Source organism: Pelobates fuscus, chromosome 3 (assembly GCF_036172605.1).
Source record: "Pelobates fuscus isolate aPelFus1 chromosome 3, aPelFus1.pri, whole genome shotgun sequence".
Classification (NCBI taxonomy): Eukaryota; Metazoa; Chordata; class Amphibia; order Anura; family Pelobatidae; genus Pelobates; species Pelobates fuscus.
Window position 1 is genome coordinate 225345601 of NC_086319.1, and position 22921 is coordinate 225368521.

Sequence of the window (22921 nt, forward strand, 5' to 3'; positions counted from 1 at the left end):
TCACAGCATAATATAATTTAGGATTAAAATAAACTGATTTCAGTGGCATAACGCTGCTCCATTTAACAAGCAACAATATACTTCTATTTTACTAAAATCCTAACATTTAAACTTTTAGTGGGGATTAGAGAGCCCAAAAGAACTTTTACCATCATATATTTAAAAATAAGCCTAACAATTTATATGTGATATGGTTCACCTCTTCTCACTCAGAAGCTGTAATCACTAGTCAAAAATGTCCACTTGCTACTGCACATAGACAAGTCACACTGTTTTCGGTTTAGTTGTTGTGTATTTCAAATGATGCTCTGTGGGGTAGACCATCCAGGAGCCTTGAAGAACATAATTGATGAGGGAGTCCATGGCCTCTGGAATGCCATTTATTGTCAGTTGCCAGCCCCCGGCCATGCCAGCATTTTCTGTTGCATACTGGCTGTATCATCAAGGCAACAAAACAACTCCATTCAATATGCTACTGCTCTATTGTGACAAATCTAAACCTTAAAGAATCAGGTCAGGAAATCTCCCCGGTCATTAGCACAATTTTGAAAGCTATATACTGGTTTCCTTGCTGAATAAAGAAAATGTACACAGTGACATATATGCTGAATTAATAAAAGGTACACAGTAACATATAGGCTAAAAAAAAGACTTAAGTCCATCAAGTTCAAACTTCACATAAGTATTGCTATTGATCCAAAAGTAGAGAAAACACCAATTTTAAGTGATTTTTTTAAAAATATTTTTTGTCATAAACAGGGAAGCAAATGTATTTGTTCCAGTTGCTCCAAACTGGTAGTCACATTTCATCTTGGATCAACATGCTGTTATTCCACATATGAACTATTTTATCATTGAATGTAAATATTCCTCACTCGGCTATTTGAAGAGATGAGTATAGTAAGCTTCTCTAACTCCCAATTTTAAGGTGAATTTTTTTTCTTTTTTTGTCAGTCTTTGATTACACAAGATCTTTTTGAGCGACCTGACTTTTTTGTCATTACAAAATGTATAGGTATAAAAGACACAATGTACTATACATCTTCCTCTGATAATATATGCATTAAAATAGATTTTTATTCTTAAATAGAGAAAGTGCTAAAAATGCATATTTTGTTGATAAGTTTTATTTTAAGATAGTTTGACAAGATGTGTTATATAGCCTTGGTAATATTCAGCTAATAAATTGCAATTTTTTTAGTACAGTTCAATAATTTTTGAACGTTATGCCATTTATGAATCAAACAGAACTGACATTGATGGACATCATTATCAGTCAAGTTCATTCTTCTTTTTATAAGATCTTTTCTTGCTGTTATTGAGGAGCATGGAATTTAACGCCAAAAACAAAATCATTGTGCAAACATACTGTGTTTTAATGACCAGTGGAAATATATTTGGATTTTTACAGAATTATAGTGTTGTCTCTACAGTTTTCAGCTGAACTTTTGTACATCTTGGGGTAGTAGGTAGTAAAACAGTTACATAGTAGTTACTTGGATACATATTAATAATATATTATTTTAGGCTAAGTTTGGTTCATCAATTTTAGTCTATAACAAATATATATTGCCTTTGTGATCCAAAAGAAAAAAAAAACAATTTGAAGTCCAAGCTTGTCAGACACTTTGAAAGAAATCCCCACTTAACGCCGAAGTGGTAGTCAGATTTCTGGAATCAACCAGTTGTTACCCCATATATTAACTATTATATCCTTGAATATTCCGGTTTTACAAAAAAAACATTGGGTACAGTCCCATTCATTAACAGTTTACCAGAGAGCTGTTTGTGTTGGCAGTTATATAATTGTATAATGTCACCAGTTATCCTCTGACCCGCATGTTTCTAAAGTCATCAAGTTAAGGTTTTCTAGCATTTCTTTATAATTAAAATCTTATTCCCCATTTTCCTTATTGATTTTGTTACCTGTTTTTGTATTTAGCTTTTTTTCTAGTTTCACATCAACAAAAGTAGGAAGCTCCATCCAGGCAATTGTGTCTCACCTCTGCTGTTATGATTTTGTTTATAACAATAAATGGATGAAAGATTTTTGTGATCTCGTGTCTATGGGTTATTATGATGAACTTTTTCATATTATGTTGTGATATTTATTTTTTAAATTTGCTAAGAGATGTCCTCCTAGACTAAAATGTATAAAGAGAACATTATAACTTCACTTTTGGAGAGAAGTAGGGGTGTCTAAGAATTCTGTGCCAAATGTTACCTAAAATGTAAATCATTTGCAGCTTAAAACACGTTTCAAGGCCAGCTAGTAAGAATTTATAGTACTGTAGAACAGCTCTTTACTTTAAACTGAACTAAATGTTTTTAGACTGTAGCAATGTTCTTTAGATTGAACCAATACTACAATCCATTTATCAAAGTTATTATCTAACGATAATTACAAAGTGGCAAGTCTGTGTAATGAACGCTTAACAATTTTACAACATGACAGGAGGCATCATATTTTGCATAATCTTTCTTTACTAGCTCCACAGCAGCAAATAAACACAGAGTGTTTGAGTTATAGTGACCTAAGCACTTCCTCTTTCTTTGCTGCTCTATCATGCAGACAGGTCAGAGTATTAATCTTCTCTTTTAATTTATGTTTCTATTGCCTCTTCTGAGGTTGTTTCTGTTTTAGTTTTTTATATACTTTGCTGTTTGTTCTTGCTGTGCTTCTGTACTATGCACATCTGTGTTTTTCCATGCTATTTATTGTGTTTCTACCTTATTCTTGGTTTCTCCAATCTCTTCTGCTTGTTCTCACTTCTCTGGGGCTTGAGATGCTTTTGGGTCTTACTGGGGTTGCATGTTAATGTTGAATTAGGCCATTTATATAAGCTGTTTAAAGGGATTTCACTGATAACCTTGTATTAACTATTAGAGCATAGATCCATGCTCTCTGTCAGGACTGTGGCCTGCACTCAAGGGGTAAGCCCCTACTATATTTTTACTACATTGTGCTCCTGAATGGAGACATGATGTTGCAGACTCTGTTAACTGCTGGGCAGGATTTCCAGGACATACTGCTTAAGGACTATCTCCCATTCTCCCATAACCATGAATTAACTGTCTGAGCACAGGTTAGTGCTCTCTGTCAGAGCTGTGGCCAGCATTGAGGGGTTCATACCCTGTGCACCTGGGGTGAACACTCCTTCTATATATTTTACTACACTGTGCTACTGTATGAAGACATACTGCTACAGCCTCTTTTAACTGCTGGTCAAGATTTCCAGGACATACTGCTTAACCCCTTAAGGATCAAACTTCTGGAATAAAAGGGAATCATGACATGTCACACATGTCATGTGTCCTTAAGGGGTTAAAGGAATATCTCCCATAACCTTGAATTAACCGTTTGAGCACAGATTAGTGCTCTCTGCCAGGGCTGTGGCCAGCACTTAAGGGTTCATACCCAGTGCACCTGGGGTGATCCCCCTATTATATTTATACTACACAGTGCTGCTGAGTGGAGGCATGCTATTGTAGCCTCGGTTTACTCGGTGAGCCCCAGTCTATTATATTTGGCCACTGTTAAGATTACAACCCTGCAGGGTTTCTGTGAGCATTTCCAACTATTATTGTAGTCTGGTCTGTTTGTCCTGCAGCCTGCAATTGCCTCCTAATTTGTGCCTTCCACAAGGGTGTCCCATATCACCCTAAATCTACCTGTCTACTTTTTGGGTGTGCCCCAATTCTGTGTCACACGAGTTGCCACTATTGAAGATTCCCTGGCTAACCCTGTGGAATTTCTGGTCATGTTACAAGCAATGGTGGCAGCATTTGTGGAGAAAACACTTTCAAATGTACTGACCAGAGGGCCGGTCCCCTCACCGATACCAGACGAGCCAACTATGATGTCCTGGATGCTAAGGGGTCTTCCCATCACAAGTGCCACTGGAATGGCGAAGGCACTAGACCCTTACGGTCTAAGGACAAAGACCCCGCCAAATGCAGTAGGCTGACTCTGACACCTGCCCCGACCCCATGAATAGGCCCCCTCCTCAGGTAAGGACCGCAACCTACCCCATTATCAGTCCATCCTGGAAAAAAGGCATGCGGAGGCGTAAGGTTCTGGAGACTGGGGTTCGGAATACACACATGGCTCCGCATTTGTATGCAAACCTCCAGGAGTAAGATGTTCTGTGGTAACCTCTCTAGGGGGGTGTTCAGCAGGTCTGGTTGACAACGGGTCCATGTCGCCAACCGCGTTGAGCCATCAGACACTGTACTTCGTTACTGCATCCATTTTACATGAAGTGGATGGGGACAACCCTTCTGGTACTCCAAGTGATTCTCCAATATCATACCTCCTTTCAGTGTCAGATAGTTTTTTGGAATAAAATCCACAGGGATGGAGAGGTTAATCAGGTTCTTTACGCTGAGACAACACTGCTCTTATACCAGTCTCTGATGCATCAACTTCTAACAGAAATGGAAGACTTATATCAGGATGGGCTAGTATTGGGGTGGAAGAAAAGGACCTATTGAGATTTTCAAATGCCTGTAGAGCTTCATCAGACTGTTTTTGTTGATTTTTACCTTTTTTAGTCAGATTCATTGTGGGTGCTACTATGGACGAAAACCCCTTGATGAATCGTCAATAGTAGTTCGACCAATAAATCTTTGAACTGCTTTAAGACCTTTAGGCAGTGGCCATTTAAGTATGGAGTCCAACTTACTGGGATCCTTAGCGAATCCTGTCTCTGAGATTACATAACCCAGAAAACTAATTTCAGTTTGGTCAAAAATACATTTCTCTCACTTACAAAATATATTATGTTGTAAAAGTCAAGATAATACTTTTTTTTAACCTGTTTGTGATGTGTTTCTTTATCCTTCGACTATATTAGGATATCGTCACTGTCACAGTTCTCACCGTGACATCAAGACGAGGTTGGTCAATAAAGTTCTCAGCTGCGCCAGAATCTATTAATGCCAAGATATTAACCCTCTTATTGTCCCAAGTTAAGACAATGTGAGCTAGAAGTCGGTGCTCCTAACTAGAGGCTCAAAAGTACGTCTGAATGCTTTGATGAAAGTAAAATCAATTTCTAATTTTTTTGAAATGCGTTTTTCTAGATTTTTTTGTTGTTGTTTTGTTATTCTGTCTCTCACTGTGAAATACACCTATCATTAAAATTATAGACTGATCATTTCTTTGTCAGTGAGAAAATCAGCAGGGGATCAAATACTTTTTCCCCTCACTGTATGTGTGTACAAATGTGATATGAATTAGAACAACTAAACATACTTCATACGTGAAACCTGCACAATATACACAGTAGAATCAGATATAATTAAAGTGTATATGATTAATAGAAAACAAGTATAAGTAATACATCATATACAATGGTATACATTTTCAAACTATGCTCTCACAAAAAATAAGCAGTAAATCAGCTCCTTATACCCAAGTGTCAGTGAGCCACTTTGTTGATTGATCCATTAAGAATGCTTACTTATTTACACTGCTTTCGAAACAAGTCATTCTAAGAATTTGAATTATATAGTAAAGTCACAAATTACAAAAAAAAAGATTGAGCAGCAATGGACAGCTGGGAGTTGTTGCTTAGGAAGGGTAGGCTGGCTCCGTTAAACATTGAGAGAGACATTATGGATTTTAACATGTTTCCATTAGGAGAGTTTCCATATTGAAAGAATGAGTAACATTTGGAAGCGATCTGACTATATTACAAATGGTGCTTCATAGGAACAATACAATTTGATAAATGTTGCTGGAATTGGATTAAATGATGATGACAGTGAGAAGTGTAATCTATGGGTAGAGCTACGTGTATAAAATATATATGGTAATGTGGTATGACTGAAGGCGTCTGTGTGAAACATCTGGCTTTAAATGAGTCTACTAGTATTTAGGAAAACACAGCAGCTATAACTGAATCTTAGTGATGAGAGTAAATGAGCTATTGTTATTTCAGAAATGTTTTTTAAAAGCCAGCCTCCTGTTAGAACATATCAGGGAGGGTAGAACAGGATTTAATGATCGGTGAATCACATTGCATATTCTTTATGGTTTTGTGAGTTATTTCATATTTTTGTATTTGGTCCGCATGTACAAACATTTCCATTTCACTCTGGAGCTACGATTTATAAATATTGTAGACAATTCTTCATATTCCAGTTACACACCGGTGGTGTTAACTCTGCTTATTTTATAATTCTTCTGGGAGGGTTTGAAGTTGAGATTTTACTTATGGATTGCAGCAATTTGCAGGGGGCTTACCTCTTTTACTAACGATAACATAGTCTGCTTCCCTATTGGGAAACATTTGCCATAATATAGTTCTTGTAAACAAAGTTTTGATTTGTTTTTTATTTAACTCTTTTGTTTCTGACCTCCTGGAGTGTGCATGCGCGCAGTTATTTTAATCCTTGCAGAGGCACCTTATGTCTGCTCACATAGTTATGCACACTTTCTATTGTTACTTGCTAACCAAATTTTCTTTCCTGCAAAAGTGGTTTTTTTTTTTTTCATTTCCTGCTTAATAAACTCTTATTAAATACAAACATTTCAACTAATACTCTAGGATTTCTGTCTGAAGAGGGCGAGCTGCCTTTAGGCATATCATCAGCATGTAAAGAAAATGGCAGAGAATATGGGAACTTGTAAGAATAAAGCCATCAAAACGGAAGCTCTGCCGCAATTATCACTACATGCACACGTCCTGTGCATAAATGTACAGGCTGCGTGCACATACCACTTACTGAGCTCAGGCTTCCTTCAATTCATTATACAGTATTGTGCAGACACATTTATTCTCAGAGATATGCCCCTAATTTTAATTGTCAGTGAAAATTGTATTGTTAAACTTTTTTCTGGGTTGGGCTCTGTGTAATTGTAAACATATTACTGACACCCTCAATAGAAAGTGATTTTGCATGATAAAAATAATTATGTAATAACTGTGTATTATTATAGACAGTATAGATTTATACAATATTATTTGATTGCAAAGTGTAACAAAGCAACTAGTGCATTCCTTACCTTAAAATGTTATGCTATAACATTATTTAATGATGATATCAGCATGATAACATTCTTAGAATAAGTTTTTAGAATAACTATAAAATCATACAATGTAATTTGTATGTGTATATAAATAACAGTGTTTAATGACACGACTCACCCTCATTCTCCCATTTCTTATTGCAGGACCATCTTCCGCCAACCTTAACACATACAAATCCATTTTGTATTCTCTTCCTCCACGTATGCTGAACCCAAAGCCTTTAGCACCCTTTTCCATTTCAACCGTGAAATAGTCAAAATCCTGCAAGAGAATCAGATCTATTTTTCAGCTTGTTGTATGCTGTCAGTTTAAGTCAGTACTCAGCAGTGATGTATTTATGGTATTATAGTACCAGAAAAAAATATGTTTTGGAGTTTTGGAACCTTGCCGTGTAATACTTCCCTACTACTGTTCTAATGGTTTGTCAATCAGCAAATTGTTGAGTGATTAAATTACCTACAGGACTCACATTAAAAATAAAAATAACTATCTTATTAAATAGAAAAAGTTATTGAAAATGTAACATAGAATGGGAACATAGCTCAAAAGGTGAAGAAGATGTTTGGGGGACTCAAAAGAGTGTGCATCATCTGAATAACGTGGAGCAGCAATGTTCCATTACACTCATATTTCCATTTATTACAATAGTTAACTGTGGGAAAAAAACAAAAGGAGCTAAAAAGAAGATGCATTCTCGATTTTATACACGGGAAATAATTGTAGAATGTATTTTATGAATTTATTTTTAGAATTTATTTTATGGATAGGGGGTTTATATTCCCACGTTTTTGTTCTTAAATGAGTAACAGCACTATACAAGTTCACAATTCTTAACAGTGCAGATTTTTCCGAGACATTTCATGTACTTAACTGACCATGGATTTTATCCAGCAATTTCAGATTATGGTACTTTTATAACTATCAGGTAAGTGAAAAATAGCTCCATCCAGCATGCAGTGATTCCAGAATAATAAAAATATAAAATTCAACGTTGCACTTAGTTTGTTTTTTGGTTTTAAACAAGGAAAGAAAAAAGTACTTTTGTTTAAAAAAAAATAAAAAAAATCTAATATTTTAATTAGCATGTAACTTTTTTAAATTATCACTAATATGCCCTTGTAATGAGCATGCTAATCGGCATTATTAGAAAACATGCAAGAGGAGATTTATTAAAAGCTCACATCACTTTTATGTCTAATGTTTTGAGAAATGTGTTAAATCTGTAAGATTTTATCATATATTCCTTTTTTTGTGCCTTAACTGTCATTTTTAGATATACACCATTTTTGAGGGCAACACAACAGATTTTTTTGCTCTTTCTGACACCTTTTCCTTCAGAAAAGTGTTCCATTTGACTACTTTGTTTTTTTCACTCTAAATTATGTGTTCTTATGAAATGGAAATTTCTGTAAAAACTGGAGGACTTTACTATCAAGAAAATCATCACTTTTTAGATCAGTTCTAGATTAAAATAATGATGGAATTTAACCGCACTTTAGCAAACCTTTTGATAAATGCTCTCTGTTGTTTCTTAGTGGGACAATTTACATTTTACCAGTTTGAGTTTATCTCATCTTGACTTGTCGTTATTTCATAAACCTGTGCTTTATGTATTTAAGTAGTCATTGATAGAATTCATAGACATAAACAGTCTCATTAAACACTAATAAAGTACAATGATTCCTAAGGCAGGAAAACGTTTTGCACATTCGTTTTAGCAAGTAATTCCTACCTGGAATTGTCGGTAATCAGGGAGTGGATATTGCCGTGTATCAGGAGAATGCTGTCTATATTCTATTAGAGGAGGCTGCCTGTAGTCCATAGGAGGAGGCTGCTGGTAGTCCACTACAGGCGGATGTCGATAATCTACTGGGGGCTGCCTATAGTCTGTTGATGGCTGGCGATAATCTGTAAACGGAGGCTGTCTGATATCAGGTTTGACATCCTGTCTGGCTTTTACTTCCGACCTATAACTGTAATAATACATTTGTACAGTTGTTAGAAAGCTGAACAACACACTTTGCTTTTAATTTGTAGCACAGAACAACACTTACCTGCTTTCGTGCCCTTGTAGTTGAAGTGGTTGAGGAGGCAGCGGCTGGGCTACAGGGCTATGCTGCGCTACTGGGCTCTGTTGTGTCATTGGGCTGTGCTGCTGTGCCATGGGACTCTGCTTTTCAGAACTTGGTGCAGACGCTGGGCTGTTTAACTCTGTATGACAAAATAAATCACTTTCAGACATTCAATGCTTTGATTTCACTGCGAAAGCAAGAATGTTAGCAGTGGTCCCAATCGCTAGTTTATCTCAGACTCTAAATACATATAAACAGGTTTTGGGTCATGTACTTGCATTAGGTTCTGCAGTAAATAATCCTGTGATCGCAGTCTTCTTAGTTCACATACAATACTATATTTACAAAAAACATAACCAACTGTACAAGAGAGCCATAGTGATATTTAATTGTAATTTCATATATGAAGTAAGTTCTACAAAACACCTCAATTAGACTCTTCACATTCACAGTGTCACTGAGGTGCCCTACTTAGAGGTAAATGCTATCTCTACACAAAGCCATTTATTATGAGCTATTAACTAGGTCCTCACTAATATGATGTATAATATTTAAATAGCAATGCCATGACAATTGCTGTAGACTTGGTAGAATCTTCCCAAATCAAATATTTTTGCAGACATTTTGCAATTCTATTTTCAAGTTGACATAGAGAATAAACCCCATTCCTTTAACCAAAATGATACGTCTTACGAAACGTACATATGGATACTGACTGAAAATAATACTGACTATATAAATACACTGGCTATTATGTATATTTTTAGGTGTTGGTATCTCTTTAAAGTGCAGTCTGTTCTGATCCATTTACGTTGGATAATTTGCAATTAGCATCTAGACAGGGAAGTATTTCTTTGCATTCCAATTGATTGCTTCATCTGCACAGACAGTTGATTCAATGCCAAGAATGATTTTGCATATATTTGCTTGATAAAGTGCAAAACGGATGCTTTTCACAATTTTGGATAACATTTTTAGATTCAGACTTAATATAAAGGTTCTCTCTAGTCGAAGTTTCTGATTAATCCAGACTACAACCCAAGTGCTAAAAAGAGTGTCTAAGTAATAGCACTCTCTATATTATTTTGCCTGTTTTGTTGATTATGTTGGCTCTGGGGGCTGAAGTCCCAGAATTTGGAATTTCTTTAGCCCCAGTTTCTACAAGTAGTGGAGGGGTTCCAGGATACTAGAATCTCTCCCTCCTCCCTGCCCCCACCCCCTGATTTAAATCAAGTAACTGATTATCAAAGCAAACTTATTCTAAAAACAAAATCTCTAGTATAGCGCTCCTTTAGGCTACTAAGGGTGAGGGGATTGTATCCTGCATATGACAGGTAGAAAGACGGTAGAGGGCAGAGGGGTCGCACTGTACACCTCTAAATTGCTTAAGTAGTGTGACGGATTGTATTGAATTCCTGGATATACAGTACGTTCCTATTTCCAATTACTTTTTCAATGACATCCTGGCTTGTATAGCTGGCATGGTTTTGCATGGAGAGTTGGGATATGGTTCCTAGAGTAAAGTCTTAGGGTAGGGGTCATCAAGTTTTATTTCAGGGTCAAGCCCCAGGTGTGTCTGACAGCTAGCAATGTACCCGTCATGTAAGCTGTAAGCTTTATGTTCAATTTCAAACATAATTTCCCCATAAACATTTTTTAAAAAGGCATCTTAACCCCTTAACGCCGTTACGGCATTCCATGCCGTCGCTCTTTAAATGGGCTTTAAAGCCGTTGCGGCGGCATGGAACGCCGTAACGGCTGCAGCCCCCAGGAGCCAGCAACTACTCACTTCCGCCGCAATCCTCTTCTGGGGGGCTGCCTGACAGCCCTGGCAGCCCCCCTCCGGCAAATGAGGCCCCCGGGGGCCATGTGATCGCTCTGAAAGAGCGATCACATGGCCCAATATAGCTGGCTGTGGATCTGCCAGCAGGGGGGCTGTCTGAAATATCAGACAGTCCCCCTGCTGGTATGTAGTGTAAAAAAAAAATATTAAACATATTATAAAATAAATTAAAAGCATTTTATATATATAATATATATAATTATATATATGTAACGTCATACAAAGTGTATTTTAATACTAATATAAGTATATATATATATTGTAAGTAATATAAGTATATATATATATATATTAATATATATATATTGTAACAAAATACACTTAGAATGACATTCTATATATCTATCTATCTATATATAAAATACAAATAACCGCATATATATATATATATATATATATATATATATATATATATATATATATATATATATATATAGATAAATACATATAATTACATAAAAGATTACATTAGTATACACGTCGAATTTAAATACCTATAACTGCATATATATTAAAATTCTACATGTATATTTAAGTAATCGTTTAACATAATTATGTGATTTGATTAATTAAAATTTGATTGACATGCCTGACAACACAGGGAGAAAGTGCAGAGAATTTAATTCGCAAGCACTATATTTGACCCTGTAACTCTCCAAGACACCATAAAACCTGTACATAGGGGGTACTGTTTTACTCGGGAGACTTCGCTGAACTCAAATATTAGTGTTTCAAACTCGTAAATTGTTTTACAACGATGATATTTTAAGTAAAAGTGAAGTTTTTTGCATTTTTTTTTTTCAATTTATGTTTTTATTAGAGTTTGGATATTCATGGTATAGCTTTGCCATAATATACAGGTGATATTAAGATTTAAGCATCAGTAAAATTACAACAACTTAAAATTTTCTGTGCTATAGAATGACGGGTGTCGACATGACTAAGTCTACATTTTACGTCAGATTATAATAATAATAACAAACATCTGTTGGGGATGCATTTGAAAAAGTTTAAGTGGAGATTAGGTGAGTGTTCAGGCGGTGTCGGCTCTTGCGCTATTTGCGCCCCAGCTGGTCATCCATGCGGGGTCCGAGGGCATGCGTGCAGCTACTGTGTGGTGAGGTTTGAGAGCGTCTCTTGGTCAGTTTCGATATGTACATATGTTTCACCGGACCCAGATTACTATTGGGAGTACGCTGCGACACTGTGTCTCTTTCTTCGGAGTCTGGTCCGTCAGGATCTGGGAGGTGCAGCTGGCAAAGGAATTCCTTTTGGTCGTCTTTAGATGTCAGGGTGAGCGTCTGGTTTCCCCGTGGTACCTCCAGGGATCCATCTGCTCCCCACCTGTATCTTACTCCTGCGTCTCGTAGTTGTTTAGCCGCTGGTGCTAGCTGCCTCCGTTCCGCGAGTGCTGCGAATGGTAAGTCCCCATAGAGGGCCACCGTGCTGCCTTCCATTTGCACAGTGCCCAGGTCTCTTGAACGGGACATAATTGCGGAGCGGGTCACCATGTCCTTTGTGACCACTATAGTGTCTCTGGTTGCGTTTTCGGGAGCCGTTGCAGCCTTCCGGATACGAAATGCTGATACTATGGCTGTGGGATCAGTGCCTCCTTTAAGGCCCATTGTAGTCAATAGGCGGTGGATGTAGGGTAGCAATTGCTCTCCTTCTATATTGTCCGGTATCCCCCTGAGGCGTATATTCCGCCTTCTGTGTCGAGCTTCCATTGTGGTGATAGTCCGAGTGAGTTTCTGGACCTGTGAGGAGAGGGTCAGCATTGTGTCTTGGGAGTTTTGTGTCTGCTGGTCCCTTGCTCTTTCTCTAGTTTCCAGTGCTGTGAGCCTTTGCTGGATGTCCCCCACCTCTTTCTGTGTGCTTAGTATATCAGCCTTCCACACCTCTCTCATTTCTTGTAAGAGGTCCCTAATGTCTCTTTTTGTGACAGGGGATGATTCTGCCTCTGATTCTGTGTCAGGGCATGGGGGTTCAGACTCTGCTGTGGGTGAAGTAAGGCTTTCCCTTTCATCTTGGGAATCCTCCTCCTCGCTGCTGACTGCGGCCGCCATCTTGGCGGCTGCCTGTGGAGTAGGCCTTGAAAATGAAAGCCTAATATCGGACATTTTGGGTGTCTCTGGCTGGCGACTTTTTTTATGTTTTCGCCCCATTTGTGTCTCTGTGCGGGTGGCGTGTGTGTGTGGCCGATTTCGGGAGCCGGTTGTCGGGTAAGTGCTTACTTTAGTTTATGCCGGTACGGAGCTCCACACATTCACGTCTGTTTCTCTCGGCAGTCGGCCACGCCCCCAGTTTTTTGCATTTTTTACAAACGAACGGCACTTTTATGGACTATATTATTGTTGTAATATGTTTTACTGTTTTTAAACACTAATATTTGTGTTTAGTGAAGTCTCACAAGAATAACAGTACCCCCAATGTACAGGTTTTATGGTGTTTTGGAAAGTTAGAGAGTCACATATAAGGCTTGCATTTCATTTTTTTCACATTGAAATTTGCCAGATTAGTTATGTTGCCTTTGAGAGCGTATGGTAGCCCAGGAATGAGAATTACCCCCATGATGGCATACCATTTGCAAAAGTAGACAACCCGAGGTATTGCAATAGGGGTATGTCCAGTCTTTCTTAGTAGCCACTTAGTCACAAACACTGGCCAAATATTCGTTTTTTGCTTTTTTCACACAAAAACAAATATGAACGCTAACTTCGGCCAGTGTTTGTGACTAAGTGGCTACTAAAAAAGACTAAACATACCCCACTTTCAATACCTTGGCTTGTCTACTTTTTCAAATGGTCTCAAAGGTAACATTACTAATCTGGCAAATTTCAATTTGAAAATGGAACGTTCTATATTTGACCCTGTAACTTTCCAAAACACCATAAAACCTGTTAATGGGGGGTACTGTTGTACTCTTGAGACATCGCTGATTACAAATATGTGCATTCACAGCTAAATGGCAGACGGAAATACAAATTTAAAAAAAAATCTTATTTTCTCACATTTTTTTAAATTTTATTCATAATAAATTATGCTCCATGTATGAATAGTTATTGATAAATTAAAGCCCTGTTTCTCCTGAACAAAATGATATATAATAAGTGTGGGTGCACTTAATGTGACAGCGGTGAATTACGGTTGAAAAGACATATAGCGCAAATTCCAGTTTTTGTTTACGTTTTGTTTTGATCAGAACGTGCACTATTGACTCCGTCCTGAAGGGGTTAAATAAATATTTTCTTTTTTGTAATAATGGCTTTTTGTTTTTGTTTTGATGGTAACTCTCAACCCAGACAATGACCAAAACAATTGATAGCAACCCATTTAAAGAAATTTAAGATTTAAAGAAACAATTTTTAACTCTGCACATTTAGCTCCACAAACATTCATAATAAAATTAAAAATAAATGGCATCAACATTTGCCCATACCCAGCAAATACTGGAACATTATTACACTAGTTTCCATGGCAAATGTTCCACATAGAACACGCTGAGATAGAAATGTCTTTATCAATACAGCGCAACCATTGAATTCTCTTACTCAACATTTGTCTCATGGAAACAAGCAGATCTATCTCCTGTATAATCAGCTCTATAATATAAGAAAATCAACCTATGGTTATAAACTGACAACATGGCTACTTTCTGTGGAATGCTGGGTTCATAATAATTGTTCTAGAATGTTTCATGGATTCAAAAACTTGTTTTTTGTTTAGTTAACATATATTCAGCTCCAGGACATACTTGAAACCGAGAGAAATCTCAATGTATCTTTCCTGGTAAAATATTTTATAAAAAAAAAAAAAAAAAAATTCAACATTATTCCACAGAATGTGCTTTGAATTATTTCTGATGATATTTTGAAATACAAACAGCCCAAAAGAGTAACCAAATAATAAAATAGTGTATAAAGTAAGAATGCATGCATACGCATCAGTTGTATTTCTTTACAGCGGTGATTCAAAAGTGCAAACACAACATGTATCCATTAGCCATAATAAGCCTTTTATCACTGCTGTGATGCTCCTACTTACCCTCCTGAGGAACGATGCAAAGTGTTACACTTAACCCTGCATCTTTAATCAGTTTAACAATATCTGCATGGGGCATGTTGATAATAGACTGGCTATTCACAGCTAATATCCGGTCTCCGACCTTCAGTTTTCCACAGCGATCTGCAGGGCTTCCTTCAATAATTCGTCCAATTTTATGCGGTACAGCTGTTAAAAAATCAAATTGAATTTAGGTTCCAAGAAAAGTTGCTAGTCCCTGAAATTGTAATAATTGAAAGGAAATTGTATTAACATAATTATCATGAAACATATTGTTATAAACGATTATAAGCACTGTAATATTTTTGGAACAGAAAAAGCCCTGCTGTTTTTTCTTTACACAAGTTCTATTTATATGGTCCATTGGTTCTCCATTTCAGCTTTAACAGTAATGCTGAGATCAAGAACCAAAAATGTAAATATTTAGTAATATCCCTACCAGGTAGGTTTATTCAAATTATTGGGAAAAAAAACAGAACTGCCTTTATTTTAACTGATGTGAAAATTAGGATCTGTTTCCAACTGTCAAGACAGTTGATCATTACTATAATTTGTTATACATTTTAAGCAAACTCTATAGGCTTTAATAATGATGCCAACCTTTTTTTTTTTTTTTTTTTTAGCAAGGAGTCACACCATCCAGAAGTATCTGAGGCCTCGGTTTAATATTTTTGGATAAGCTTTTCAAATGATTTAATAATTTTTAGTAAACGTTTAAAATAATGTAATATTTTAAAGAATATTTAGACTTTTAAAATATATTTTGATATTTTGATATTTTGAAACAATTATTTTAAAAGTTTATCCAAAAATATTAAATCATTTGAAAAGCGAATACAACGATATGAAAAGATAGCCTCAAATAATATAACTTTTGCTGCTATCAGTTTAAGACAGGTAGGCATTCTGGGAAAGAAAACACTGTCTGTATTACGTTAGCTGAGATGTACTACCGTGTCATACATGAAAATTATCTTGGTAAAAGTCAGATTTCGGGGGGTGGGGCCGAACCGCAGAGCTGAGCAGCAGCAGCCATTAACAGCTCCTGCATCAAACCACTGAAAAAGCGAGATAACCCCTCCAAAAAGGCACCTAGTTGCCAGACCGGGACCACCAAGCGATGGGGGAAATCGGGACAAACAAAATGACACATTACAAGCGACGATCGACCCGACCCACGCCACTCACTAGCTTGGCGGGAGAAGCGGCCGCTCTCCTGCCGCCGAAAACTAAGGGACAACCAACTCAGGGCCCTCGTTCCCCCCCCTCTGGACCGGCGGGGGATATCCCGGTCCTACCCCACATGCCCAACCGGCCACACAAGGCCCGAGCGTCGGGACCACAGAGTCCGGGGAACGCAGACGGAGCCTACAAAATGGCGGATGGCACATGCTCCACTGCCGAGCACACGATCAAGAGGGAAACGGAGCTACGGTACGACCGCATATTCAGGGCGACCTGGGAGAAGCTGCAGGCTCTACTGTGGCCCCAGCAAGCGGAACCCTCATCTGGCGGGACGCTGCAGGGACTGTAGCGTATGGGCACAGCGACAAAGGGGACCAACCCCACTCTTAAAATGGACACTCACAAGATAGGATCCGGCCCACCACTGCCCAAACGGAGCGACGCCGCACCTAAACTCAAACCCCACCAAGCGAAGGGGACTCCCACTGCACAACACCACAGCCAACCTCGCCGCAAAGCGATGACCCAACGAAGATCCAAAAGGGGCAAAACCCCCCCAGGCAGACTAAGGGGATGGCAGACCGTCAAGCCTGCACCGACAAACACCGCCACACAGCCACAGCATCGCTCAGCTCAACTTACAGCCAGGACCCCAGGAGGCTTACCAGGCGAGTCTGTAACCTCCACGGCCGCTTCTTTCCTCTGCACACCCAGACCGCGGAGCAAGGAGCCCAGACACCCGAAGCAGGGAACAGCACAGCCCCAAAGAGGCATCGGGTGAGCCAGCAAGAACGCGCCGTAAGCAGTGTTCCGCGACCGGGAAACCAAAGAGGTCACATGGGGCCGCACGGAAATCACTGAAGTCTGGGGGAATTGATCTCCCGAACAGATAAAAAGAGAAAAAAACCCGGCCAAAGAGGGACTTTACTGTATTATAGTGACCCACACTAGATAGACGCAAGTTTGATATGCCTACTACATTTTTATTTATTTTTTTGTATCATTCCTTTTATTCTGCTTTTTTACTAATTATCTCCTCTGCTTGAGCAGCACTCAGCAAGCATATGAGCAGCCGGAAATAGACCAGTTGCATGCTCCAGTGAATCCATGTTTTACTAAACATGTGCAAAGTTTCAGCTACGCCAAAGCTTGTTTTCTATCTATCTAACTATTAGCAAAGTCATTTAGCCATAACAAATGATTTACAGTTAGATGTATATACCTATCTTGTTCGCCACTGTATCAATCTGTGTGTATTAACCTATAACATAAAAAAGCGCAAGTACTAACGTCAACAGGTACACATGTATTAGCTGAATGTTGCCACTAGCGTTGTACTACATTACCTGTACTATCTATATTGTCTCTAATCTAATTCACGCATGAACCAAACCTGTTTGCATGATATACTCACATTACAACTGATGCTTTAACGTTAAACTCAGCTTGATAAAATATAAAAATTGTGCCAGTTAATCGTATACCCCGCATGTTAAGCGTGGGAATTTCCTGAGGATTGCTTTTGGGGCACCTCAAGCTTACCTGTCTTATTTAAGTGCACTACAAAAATAAAGAATTAAAAAATAAATAAAAAAAAGTCAGATTTCAGTTCTATTACAATATACAATCACATATTTTAAATTATGTATCAAGGTCATAAATACTATATAACTCACTATTAGAGGGACATTCCTGAATGTATTAACTAATAATTCTTTCTCCACACTTTAAAAACTATTAACCCATCTTTTATTTCAGCTTGAAGCTCTACCTATATCAATACATATAATAGATTTTAAGCAATTTCAGAGAAATACAGATGTCTTAACCTAGCATCACTGCATAACTGGAGGAAATTGTTTCCAAGAAAGACTTTGCATAGGCCCAGAAGTTGAGCACGTTTGGGAATTTAAAGATGTCCTATTAAACTGTCCAGGTATGTCTACATTCACTTCCAGTAAGGTTGACCTAAAAACTATGTAACTGTAAATACATGGTATGCAAACATGTATAATTCTATACTTATACAACTTTCAGTTTAACATTTCACATGGCATTTTATGTATATTTGTCACTTTTTTGTCAAGTGCTCTTTTACATTAGCGCTTGTTTAACATCTTTTTTTCTGGGTAGAGGATAGGTGGGTTGAACATTTTATTTTTGGTTAAATAAATACCAGTGTCCATTTTTACAACCCACATGTCAAGTCTTGTTTACTTGCTTGAGATAAATGGGGGCGCAGAGTGGTTATCCAATAAAAGCAGAAAGGCAAGACTGCAGCTCAATGCTCACAGCTAACTATCCCAAAGACTGGCTCATTCAAAATGGCTGATCTGAGTACTCCTATGACTGCTACCTCAACAAGGTAGATCGCATTCCTACAGTAAAGGGCCCCTATGCAACAAGGGGGGGGACAAAACTCAAGCAACCAAAGGGGACACCAATAAGGGTCTTTCTCCAGCTATATGTCTGCAACCCTTTAGTGGCATTGAGTAAACAAGTCTTCGAAGATATATTGATCTTTTTCTGAGAACAAAAGGATTGCTTGTACAGGCAACATGGGGAGTGTAGCGGATTGTATTAATCCTGTCCTGTAATATCCATATAAGACAGCATTCGTTTTATTGTATCTGTGTGTATATGCAAAAGATGTGTAATTTCGTATGTGGGTTCGGTAGTCTCATACGAATGAAACTACCGAACCATCAGACCACCCCAGTGAGAAGTGTGCGCCTCGTTAAGCGTTCACACTTCTCACAAACCGCAGCTTAATTGGTAACTGTTAAGTGCCTGGGTGGCCGCCGTTCGGTATATGAACCACGCGCGGCGGCCAACTTACGCATAAAAATCTCAGCGGTGTTTGGTCGTCGAGTGTCTGGAACTCAAATCGGACACTCAAACAACCGAACACCGCTGAGACCTCCAGAGTGCCATAACTCCCGAACGGAGGGACCAGCCATCCCCCCGTTCGGTAGAAACAATGTACCGAACAAGGGAATACAGAGGAAGGTAACATTAGCTGAGGATGGTCAGAAGTACCGTATGTTTTAACTGCCGAACGGAGACCGACCGCAGGGCCAAAACACATGGAACCTTTCCCTGATACCACCTCGTGTGCGGTCGGTCAAACTTCACCCTCCACCTAACTCCCGAACCCCTGGTCCGATCTGGGTGAATTTTGGATATATTAGTCAACCAGATCAGGGCTACCTGGCGGTACCCTGAGTATTAAGCTATCTGCTTGTTTTAGGGTACATCCAGGTTTTGGAGAAAAGTGCAGTACAACTAATGGGATTATGAGTCACACTGAGGGGAGGAGAGCTGTGGGATTTAACTGTCACTGTATTGGTTGATGTCCTAATGTTTGCAAATCCCTCCCTTGCATGGGAGAATCTCTTAAAAAGGAGGCTGTGGGAATAAACGTGAGTTCTGCTCCTGATGCTGTGTGTCGTCCAGTCATTGGGAGTGCTGTTGGGATATTGCTGGAATTACTACTTTATGGATTTATAATACTTGTTCCTGAGCCTCACTGGGCTCTTAAGTGGAGAATACCTGTGAAATATCAGTTCTCTGCTACAGGGAGGAATTAATGATAATATGGTAATGGATAAAATTGTCACCAATAGTCAACCACCCCTTCCTTACTATTCCATGGAAAATGTATTATTAAACTGTATACTTTGTGTTTTTGGTGTTACATAGAATAAAATATAGCAGGTTTGAAAACTGATCCATGATATTAAAGACACCCATAATTGATGCAAAATTAAACATGTCCACCTAACTTACATTACAATAGCTATTGCAGTTATTTAAATCTTTCAATTCAGTACACAATTTCATTTTGTACCTACAGTTACATTAACAAGTATAAATACAACATTATAATAATGCATTTAATATAGCAGCTGTTCACAGAACATGCTGCATTTACATTCTGGAGCAGAACATTAGATGCACTCGGGGAAAAAAAACATTCCTCATTCATCAATGCTTTCTCTGCAAAGCAAAGAATTACTATTTTTGACAGTTGACTTAACAGATAAGCACTTTGAAGCCAGCATTGCACACAAAAAGCTCATTTAAGAATAAATCATGCAGTAAGCTAACTTTTCTTTTGTAATCCTGATATATTTATGATAGGCCTAGATTCTGACAAAGTGATGAATTAACATTTTGGAAGAGTAATAAAGACTTTGCCATTATGGATGAAATAAACCCAAATGTATGTTAGAATTCCAGAAGCAAATAGTAATAACATTGCCTTGTGAACCATAAGGGAGCGATACATAGAGCCAATGTGTTATATCATTCCAAATATAATTATGTTATGGTGCTCACAGAAGGCTTGTGCACATGTGCAAGTCAAAGTGATGGTCTACGAGGCAACCATGATGTGGGAGCTGCCTTGAAGACAAATAGAAGGCATGAGGCCACTGTACTAGAGCCCACTGTACTGCACTGACAGTGGGGAGCAGTACTCTTCAGGGGCAGAGGCGTATTGGGCATACATGTAGAAGAGTTACAAGCAGGGACTCTTAAATGTTTGTCTTCATTTCAAAGCAAATGGAAAGTAAGAATGCAAAAATGCAGAAATATAAAAAAATAAAATAAAATTATGAGTGCATAAGTGAGGGATGATGTTTATTTATTTATCTATTGTAAGCAGAGTTAATGATTATTGAGCATTTTAAAGTTGACTGTATCCCCAGGCAGTTGTGTTTAACAAACATTGCACCCTTCGGTCTCTGCTTCTCCCTTTACAGAGCAACTGCCGACTTTGGTACTTTAAATTCTTAGTGCATGCAATTTTAGTGTATATAAAAGCTGAAAAAGTTGGAACACTGCATCACACAAACATTTATAGACAAATATATATCAGGGGATTTAAAGGGACAATAAAAATGAAATCTGTTTCTTCGATTTAAGAAACTTGTGATTGAATGGGGACTATGAAACTATAATGTATTCCATAAACATATATTTTCAGTAAGAAGAAATTCTCATTGTCCCACAATAAACAAGAAATATGTCTGTTTTTTTAATGTCAACTTCACAGTTTTAATAACTTTGGAACAGAACTGATGCTTTATACTACAATAAGAAGCTTTCTGTCCTAAAGCACTTTTGGTAAATTTGGTCATATTTTATTTCAGTCCAATCAGAGTAAATGCTGCTGCAATCTCAGCCCTAGATATCAGTTCCAATGGCAGAATGTGGTCATAAATTGTGTAAAAGGGAATGTTTCTGAATCTGAACATGATACAAAGTACAATCTCTCTATAGAGTCATTCCAGCCTTGTCTGATAAGACCAACTTACTCAAATTCCTCATAACTCTTTTGAGTGCAATATATTATATACTGCAGAATGTTTTATATACACACACACACACACACACACACACACACACACACACACATATATATATATATATATATATATATATATATATATATATATATATATTGCAATGTTAAAGACAAATACACACACCAGGCAAGCCATTGGACTCACTACTGCAAGGGATTCTGGGTAGGCATATGCAAATTAGCTCAAGAAAGAGCACACTGTTAAAGTGAAATTCCTGTGGTAAAAGCAAGTCTTATGGCTTAACTGGTGTGTGTATTTGTGTTTAACATTGCATTAACTATCTACTTATTCCAGGTGGAAGGGGTTTTCATCCACACTTGCAAAAAGAGGTCTCATCAATTTTGCACTAAAGAAGAATTAGTAAATATATCTGAAAAACAAATACAGAATAGAGCAAACGAAATCTAGATATTCTGATTAGTGCACATGAGATTAATTTTAAAGGCAAGGCCTTTAGACTAAGATATTTTGAGAACATATGTCAAAATATACACATATTGATATAATAATACACCTGTGAGTCTCAATCCAGCCCTAATGCATTTCACTAACTTAAATATTGTGGATCTTCATTAATTTTTTCAACACTGGTAAAACCTGGACCAACACGAATACACGTGGAATGGTTTGGAACTTGTTTATTGTCTTAGATTTATTGGTACCCAATTCTTTAAAGGGACACTATAGGCACCCAGACCGCTTCAGCTCATTGAAGTGGTCTGGGTGCAGTGTCTCTGTTCCCTTAACCCCCAATAAGCTCAAAGGTTTTAATTGCAGTGTTAAGACTACCTCTAGTGGCTGTCTACCAGACATCCACTAGAGGCGCTTTGTGCAGGTGAACTCAATGAAACGAAGCTGGATGCCGTTATGCTGTGCATGAGGACATCCATCTTCAAGCAAAACCCCATAGGAAAGCACTGAGTAAATGCCTAATGCGTGTACGGAGCTCACTGTGCATGCACAATAGCTTCCCCCCATCAGCTGACATCAGCAGTGGAGGAGTCCGACTCAGCGCTGTGGGACTTTATGAAAGTTTTTTTTAACCCTTTCATGGATTGGGAGGGGTGAGGGTGGTCCGAGGGGGTTGAGGGACACTATAGTATTAGGAATAGATCTTTGTATTCATAACACCAAAATATTAATTTAATTCTTCATTTATTATCGAATAAATGTCATGGTCATTTTCAAGATGAGAATATGGGTGAAATAGTTTCATTATTAGTGCATATGTGTAATAGAGTACAAGTGAATTTTATTACAATATTTTTTTATTGCCCAACTTGAGCTAGGTAGAAGCTTGCTATAAACTGCAATAAAACTATTCAGAAATACAACTGTCACTGTGCTGTC

General features: G+C 37.9%; 1 protein-coding gene across 6 annotated transcripts in view; it reads right to left on the reverse strand.

The window, feature by feature from the left end:
• MAGI2 (membrane associated guanylate kinase, WW and PDZ domain containing 2) overlaps nucleotides 1-22921 on the reverse strand; it is a 1040513-nt gene that overhangs the window by 56142 nt on the left and 961450 nt on the right. For all 6 annotated transcript variants that reach the window (XM_063448170.1, XM_063448171.1, XM_063448169.1 and 3 more), the window contains 4 exons: nucleotides 14997-15182; nucleotides 9092-9248; nucleotides 8770-9010; nucleotides 7155-7298 (listed from right to left, as the gene is read on the reverse strand). In XM_063448170.1, the coding sequence (XP_063304240.1) occupies nucleotides 7155-7298; nucleotides 8770-9010; nucleotides 9092-9248; nucleotides 14997-15182 (728 nt within the window). The remainder of the gene's footprint in view (nucleotides 1-7154; nucleotides 7299-8769; nucleotides 9011-9091; nucleotides 9249-14996; nucleotides 15183-22921) is intronic.